Source organism: Cucurbita moschata, unplaced genomic scaffold (assembly GCF_002738365.1).
Source record: "Cucurbita moschata cultivar Rifu unplaced genomic scaffold, Cmos_1.0 Cmo_Scf00014, whole genome shotgun sequence".
Lineage (NCBI taxonomy): Eukaryota > Viridiplantae > Streptophyta > Magnoliopsida > Cucurbitales > Cucurbitaceae > Cucurbita > Cucurbita moschata.
This window is the reverse complement of record NW_019268530.1, coordinates 2,657,933-2,665,952: the sequence shown is the minus strand read 5'-3', so window position 1 is coordinate 2,665,952 and position 8,020 is coordinate 2,657,933. Positions and strand designations below refer to the sequence as shown.

General features: G+C 35.2%; 1 protein-coding gene across 1 annotated transcript in view; it reads left to right on the top strand.

Moving 5' to 3' along the window:
- LOC111452389 (ABC transporter G family member 28) overlaps positions 1-6,171 on the top strand; it is an 8,874-nt gene extending 2,703 nt beyond the window's left edge. The window contains exons 3-15 of the mRNA XM_023093080.1: positions 59-337; positions 1,057-1,120; positions 1,243-1,389; positions 1,533-1,567; positions 1,653-1,726; positions 2,245-2,542; positions 2,807-3,422; positions 3,623-3,919; positions 4,091-4,585; positions 5,026-5,174; positions 5,271-5,560; positions 5,659-5,792; positions 5,885-6,171. Of these exons, the coding sequence (XP_022948848.1) occupies positions 59-337; positions 1,057-1,120; positions 1,243-1,389; positions 1,533-1,567; positions 1,653-1,726; positions 2,245-2,542; positions 2,807-3,422; positions 3,623-3,919; positions 4,091-4,585; positions 5,026-5,174; positions 5,271-5,560; positions 5,659-5,792; positions 5,885-6,041 (3,035 nt within the window). The 3' untranslated portion in view covers positions 6,042-6,171. The remainder of the gene's footprint in view (positions 1-58; positions 338-1,056; positions 1,121-1,242; positions 1,390-1,532; positions 1,568-1,652; positions 1,727-2,244; positions 2,543-2,806; positions 3,423-3,622; positions 3,920-4,090; positions 4,586-5,025; positions 5,175-5,270; positions 5,561-5,658; positions 5,793-5,884) is intronic.
- Positions 6,172-8,020: the final 1,849 nt, after the last annotated feature.

Sequence of the window (8,020 nt, the reverse complement as noted above, 5' to 3'; positions counted from 1 at the left end):
GGAGAAAAAAAAAAAAAAAAAAAGGAAGGATGGTAATTTGGTTGGTGGGTTTGAACAGATATTCTATCGAGAATATGCACGGCGGCGGAAGTGAAATTCTACCTGGACAGTTACTTCGGGAGCAGGGCATCGTCAAAGAGAACGAATTACTTGAAGCCAAACAAGAACTGCAATTTGTCATCGTGGGTATCGGGGTGCGAGCCAGGGTGGGCTTGTAGCGCTGGAATGGGTACCAAAGTTGACTACAAGGAAACTAAAGTAATGCCTACAAGAACCATCAGATGCCGCACCTGTTGTGAAGGTTTCTTCTGCCCCCATGGCATCACTTGTATGATTCGTAAGTCTCCCTCCTTTCACTACCTTACCATCGTTCTTGTCGTTTTCAAAATCACTTTTCTCATGGTCGGATAGCTATTTAATTTTTTCTAAATTAAGCTTGTTTTCTCGTATCTTTTTCAGCATTTCATCTTTTTAAAAAAAAAAAATTAAAAATTAATTAACCTGACTCCAAAGAAGAGTTAGAGAGAGTTGCTTTGTGACCCGACACACGAGTTAAAGAAGAATTGATACCCTATTCAAGGTTTATTTGACCCTAGATTAAGAAAAACACCTTAGTTTATTAATGTCACATCATCCTCTAATAAAATGACTAAAATACCCTTACTTCGAAAATATTTCCAAATTAGATTTTATTTTTAATTTCCACCAACATTTTTAAAAGCCAATCAAAGTTTTGAAAATTAAAAAAATATATATGTTTTTATTTTTAAATATGACTGAGAGGCTTTGATAGGGTTTTCTCTAATAAATAAATAAAAAAAAAGGTTGGTTCTTAAATTTATTTTATATTCCAAACGTATTTCTTTTAAAATTTTAGAAAAATTATTTATTTATTCACCCTATTTTTCATTCATTTTAGACATATGGTAATTTAATGCTTCAAAAATTCGAAATTTTAAATAGTTAGGTGCAAGTAATTTTAGAAAAAATCATTTTTATTTATTGATTAAGAGTTTGAAGAGTTTGGTATTAATATCTTTGTTGTTGTGAATGAAGCTTGTCCATTGGGCGCTTACTGCCCTCTTGCAAAGCTGAATACAAGCACAGGCATCTGTGAACCGTAAGTGCTATTAATAAAATGAATGAAATTTATATGTATTTTTTGCTATTAATAAAATGAATGAAATTTAGATGTATTTTTTTGTGTGTGAGAAATGAAATGATGTGTTGTTGTTGGTGCAGTTACCATTATCAACTCCCTCCTGGAAAGCTTAACCACACTTGCGGAGGCGCAGATGTGTGGGCCGATATCATGAGTAGTAATGAGGTTTTCTGCTCTGCAGGATCCTATTGTCCCTCCACTATCCTCAAAAATCCTTGCAGTAGTGGGTATTGATAATCATCCTCTAACTACTACTATTACTACTCATTTCCTCTACTTGTTATTTTATAAACATAAACACTTTTAATGCTCTGTTTCTTCCGTTTTTAGGGTCTTCTCTTTTATCTGGTTTTGTTGTTCTTTTTTGTAGGTATTACTGCAGGACTGGTTCAACTTCGCAGCAAAGTTAGTTTTCAATTTCCTTCCTTATTTTTGATTTGTCTCTGTTTCGAATATCATATAGTATCTGTTTCTATATCTTTCTCTACAGAATGCTTCCAGATGGCAACGTGTACACCAAAATCAGCTAATCAAAACATCACTGCTTATGGTGTCATGCTTTTTGTAAGTAGATTTTCATTGACTTTTTTACTTTGTTCATGTCTTGGAAAGAATTTGGGATCTGGGAAGTGTTAGGAATCACGACTCTCTCTATGATGGTACGATATTTTTCTGTTTTGGGCTTCCGGGCTTCCCCAAAATGCCTCATACTAATGGAGATGTATTCCTTACTTATAAACTCATGATCATTCGCTAAATTAGACAACGTAGGAAGCACAAACACTTCGTTTGAGTACCTCGTTCGTTTTTAACATATGTAGGTCCAACACTTGTTAGACATGCTTCTTTAGATGTTCATAACTACCAAGCATGGTTTCCAAATCACTAATTCTGAACCCAAATGTGTAAGCCGTATTTCTAACAAAAAATTCAACAAGTGAAAGAAATGGTATTGGCTCTGATCCCACGTTGAATCAACTCTAGAATTATAAGTTTAAGTTAATACACTTGAAAGTAAATTTAGTCTTTTATTCATTTTCTTAACAATATGCCTGACTTTAATCGGTTACTCGTGATTGCAGGCTGGAATAAGTTTTCTTCTAATCATTTTTTATAACTGCTCTGATCAAGTCATCTCAACTCGAGAGAGACGACAAGCGAAATCTAGAGAGAAGGCTGTCCAAAGTGTAAGAGAAACAGCACAAGCACGCGAGAAATGGAAATCTGCAAAAGACATTGCCAAGAAACATGCTGTTGAGCTACAAACACAGTTCTCACGCACATTCTCTCGTAGAAAGTCCACAAAACACCCAGAACTTAAGGGCTTTGGCCAACCTAAGCCTGGAACAGATGCTGCCTTAGGAGCTATGCCACCAATGGGTAATATCGTAACATTTTTAATGTTTATTAAGTTCGTTAAATGAAAAATAAGTTCCTAAAAATTGTCTAATAGGTTTCTAAATTTTCAGTTTTTTTTATCTAATAGGTTTATGAACTTTAAAAGTATACTTATATGGACACAACTTTGTGAGTTTGTAGACTAAGCTTATAGTCTAAGCTATAAAATTTGAGAGGTATCTATATCTCAACTGGATTGTTTACATATTTGTTTCTCAATATTTGCACCAATTTCCTGTCAAACAGGTGGCAGTTCATCATCTGGAACATCGAAAGGGAAGAAAAATAACAACCTAACAAAGATGTTGCATGAAATTGAGACTGATCCAGATAACCAAGAAGGCTTCAATTTAGAGATAGGTGATAAAAACATCAAGAAGCATGCACCAAAGGGCAAACAATTGCACACACAAAGCCAGATATTCAAGTATGCGTATGGGCAAATTGAGAAGGAGAAAGCCCTGCAAGAACAGAATAAGAATTTGACCTTTTCTGGAGTGATCTCAATGGCAAATGATATTGATATTGAAATTAGGAAAAGGCCTATGATTGAGGTTGCTTTTAAGGATTTGACAATCACTTTGAAAGGAAAAAATAGGCATTTGATGAGGTGTGTTACTGGGAAAATTATGCCTGGTAAAGTTTCTGCTGTGATGGGTCCATCAGGGGCCGGAAAAACAACCTTTCTTTCTGCTTTGGCTGGAAAAGTGACCGGTTGTACCATGACTGGCATGATTCTTATTAATGGCCAACCGGAATCAATTCATTCTTATAAGAAAATCATCGGTTTTGTGCCACAAGATGATATTGTTCATGGGAATTTGACAGTAGAGGAGAATCTCTGGTTTAGTGCACGATGCAGGCACGTCTTCTTTTCTATTAACACTGAGTAAGGGTGAGTTTGGGATGACTTTTGGAAAAGTGTTTTTGAGTGAAAACACTTCTTCTATCAATGTTTCTTTTAAAGTCATTAAGTCATTACAAACTCACCCAAAACTAGTTTAAATGAATTGAAATTGTTAGTGCGTTTGTTACTCAAATTGCTTTTGTTGTTTGTTGTAGACTTTCCGCTGATTTGCTCAAACCAGAAAAGGTGCTTGTTGTTGAAAGAGTCATTGAATCTTTGGGGCTACAGGCAGTGAGGGATTCCCTTGTTGGAACAGTGGAAAAGAGAGGAATCTCTGGAGGTCAAAGGAAAAGAGTAAATGTTGGCTTGGAAATGGTCATGGAACCTTCACTTCTGATCTTGGATGAACCCACTTCTGGTCTTGACAGTTCTTCTTCACAGTTGCTCCTCAAGGCACTTAGACGTGAGGCTCTTGAAGGAGTAAACATTTGCATGGTTGTTCATCAGCCAAGGTACGCAACTCAAACACAAAACAAATGCAAGTATCTTTGATATTTCAAAAAGGTTAGAATCAAAAGTAGACGTTTTAAACCAACAGTGAGCTGAAAATAATCTCTATCATCAATACACTTTCTTATGAGCTGAAAATAACACCATTATTTCCCCCTCTTAAAATGCTTCAGCTACACATTGTTCACTATGTTTGATGAGTTGATTCTTCTAGCCAAAGGAGGGCTAACAGTGTACCATGGACCAGTAAAGAAACTGGAGGAGTATTTTGCGACCCTTGGGATTAAAGTCCCGGATAGAGTTAACCCACCTGACTATTTCATTGACATTTTGGAAGGAATGGTTAAACTAAACACAAGTACGGGTATTACTTACAAACAACTTCCTGTGAGATGGATGCTCCACAATGGGTATCCAGTCCCCATGGACATGCTGCAGAGTATTGAGGGCATGTCAACTTCAGCAGCTGGTGAAAACTCGAGCCGTGGAGGAGCAGATTCTCCTGATTCTGGTAACTCTGTGTCATTTGTAGGGGAGTTTTTGCAGGATGTTAAGCACATCGTAGAGAGGAAGAAAGACCATATTCAACTTAATTTCTTGAAATCAAGTGATCTATCTAACCGCAAAACTCCTAGTGTCTCCCAACAGTATAAGTACTTTCTTGGAAGGTATGTTCCTATACCCTCCTTTCATACACATTTATATAAGGATATAAGTTCCCAATCTTTCAAAATCAATCAACTGCTTAATCTGACCCCAATTGTTAGAATGTCATTAGTTTGTTTTGTTGGGTGATGTTAGATTACTGCTTAACCCGAGAGATTAGCTTGATGGGTTACGGTAAATTTATTTATTCGTATTATTATCGCTCCCCCTACTTGTGGGTGCGAATATAAGACCTTCTACTCTAATACAACATTAAATTACTACTAAACCCAAAAACTTACGAAGTTCGAACAAGAACTAGCAATACAAATCTAAAGAGGACCTTGTAATCAATCGTATATAAGCGTTTCGTTTTAGCGGTGTCAAATCCGTGTCATTAGTGGCCGAAATTTCCATTTTTTTCATCTGTATTCTAAAAGGTTATGGCCTTGATTATATGCAGATTGGGAAAGCAAAGACTAAGGGAAGCTAGGACACAGGCTGTAGATTATTTGATTCTATTGCTTGCTGGAATATGCTTGGGAACATTAGCCAAAGTGAGTGATGAATCATTTGGCTCACTTGGTTATACATACACTGTCATAGCTGTCTGTAAGTTAAAACTTTTTCTCTAAACTCTTCAAGAACTACTAAACATTGTATTCATCAATTGGTAAATTTTCCTTTCTGGGATCTGTAAAATTTCAGCTCTGCTGTGCAAGATTACAGCTTTGAGATCATTTTCATTAGATAAACTGCATTATTGGAGAGAGAGCTCCTCAGGAATGAGCAGCCTAGCTTATTTTCTTGCAAAGGATACAATTGATCTCTTCAACGCAGTCATAAAGCCTATGGTGTACCTATCCATGTTCTATTTCTTCAACAATCCAAGATCTTCTATCACAGACAATTACATCGTGCTGTTTTGCTTAGTTTATTGTGTCACTGGAATTGCCTATGCTTTAGCCATCTTCCTCGAACCTGGCCCTGCCCAACTCGTGAGTAAAAACTCATTAACATATTAATAGATTAGTAATGTAGAGGTGGGTCAGTTCGATTCAACTCGAGTTTAATTCAATTGTTGTGTCGATTTCAGTGGTCTGTACTACTTCCTGTCGTTATGATGCTCGTTGCAACTCACAACGACAACAATGAAGTCGTAGATTCAATAGGCGACCTTTGCTACACGAAGTGGGCATTGGAAGCTTTTGTTATAGCCAATGCTAAAAGGTAACAAATCAACAAGAAATACACACACAAAAAATTGTTCTTGCTCTACATATTTTCATTATCTTTGACAACTTTTGGCTCCCATTTTGCAGGTACTCTGGAGTTTGGTTAATTACACGATGTGGGTCTCTAATGCAAAGTAACTACGATCTCAAGAATTGGTACAAATGCTTGATCTATCTTATTGTTACAGGAGTAATTAGCCGTGTATCTGCGTTCTTCTGTATGGTAACTTTCCAAAAGAAGTAAAGTGTTTGAAACTAATGTTAACGTTGTTGTACATAGAAATGGGAAAAACAAAACATGTTTTTTTTTTTTTAAATCATTTGAAAGACGGACATTTGTTGTAGATAAATATATGTTTTTTAGAGTTGAGAAAGGTAGTCATGAGATGAGATGAGATGATCTAGGTTTGTGATGTTTAAACTAAGCTAAATTATGAATAATGCCCTTCAACTTTCTCGTTTGTTTCAAAAATTTTGCAATATCGTTTTCAATTTTTTTGTAAACGTTTTAAAAAATACTCAGAATAACGTAACAGCTCAACCCTACCTCTATCAGATTTGTCCGTTTTGGCCCGTTATGTATCGCTATCAGCCTCACGACTTTAAAACACGTCTACGAGGTGAGAGGTTTCCACACCCTTATAAGAAATGCTTCATTCACCTCTCCAACCGATGTGAGATCTAGCAATCCACCCCAGGCAAACTGTCGCTACCTAGTGTCTTGCTATGACTCCATTTGTAACAGCTCAAACTCATTGCTTGCATTTATTGCCCACTTTAGTCAGTCATATATCACCGTCAATCTCACGATTTTAAAACGCATCTGTTAGGGATGTTCTCATACCCTTATGTTCGGTAGGATCTCACACAACAAAACAAATTTATATTCCCGAGAAACTTAGAAATTTGGAATGCTTTTGGAGCATTGAGTAAGTAAGAGGTGTTTGTATAAAAATAGACATTGTTTTGTAAGGGACAACTTATAGGCCATACCATACGCTCCTTAATGTGTACATGTCCTCCGGTCTAGGCCATGCACCCTAACTTCATACCCATCTCTCTTTGTCTAACCCATCCACCAAAAATACAATACATTGTTTTGGCTGATTGTGCTACAAGATTTATGCCATCGTTAATCTCGATTGATATCATTCAATGTCAATTAGCATGTCAGTATCTACTCTTCATGTTTGCATGAATCTCTAAGTGGTTTGATTCAAATTAATATTGACGGTCAAGTCAATAGAGAGTTGAGGTTTACAAAAAGTAGGAACAAGCGTGCATAAAAGAAAAAATGTGCTCTCAAGAGATACTTCAATTCACGTTAACTACAACGAGTCAAGTTAGAATGAAGTTTGGTTTGTTGTTAAACTGTACACTTTATCGAATTTTACTCGTACTCGAACTCGAACTTAGATATGTGGAGTTTGCAAGGCTCCAGGATACGATGATCGTAGTAATTCATCAATTACTTTTATTCGATGAAATATTTTCTTAATTGTGTCGTCCCATTAACAATATTGTAACAATTTTGAAGTTCCTAGGTCGATTTCAAACCTAAATAGAAAATGGAAATAAATACTACCAACTTTTTTGAAACCGAATTCTATGGCTTTCAAAATTGACTAAAGTTATCAAACATAAATAGACATCTCAACCAACTACTATCAAATCAAAACTAAAAAAAAAAATAAATTAAATATCTACAAAAATTAAAACTAAAATATACATTCAAAAATTTTATATTTGTCTCGTGCTTGTGGTCCCCGAGCGAAAATTCCAATTTAAATGTAGAATGAGAGAGGGAATGAGAAGAGACTTCTTCCTATTAACTAAACGGGTCGAAAATAGGTATTATATTCTCGGTTTCAGGCCACGTCCCACCCCACTTTTATATATCTATACTTAATTGGTAAATAAATAAATAAATAATTACTTTTTAAAAATTTTGAAATTTAAATTTTCAAAAATTATATTGAATTTACCTTATGAAATATTATTAAATTTATTAGGATATTTTTTTTTTTATATAAATTATATTAAACAAATTTGAAATAAATATATATAATAAAAAAAAACATTATTGTTATGAATAGAACATGTTTTGGTGGTAGTTGAGAAGCCTAACTAATTTTTAAACGGCCGTTTGCTGTATCATTATCCTTAAAAGAACAGCAAAATACTCTTTTAAGCATTCTTATTATTATTAATCACTTCACTAAT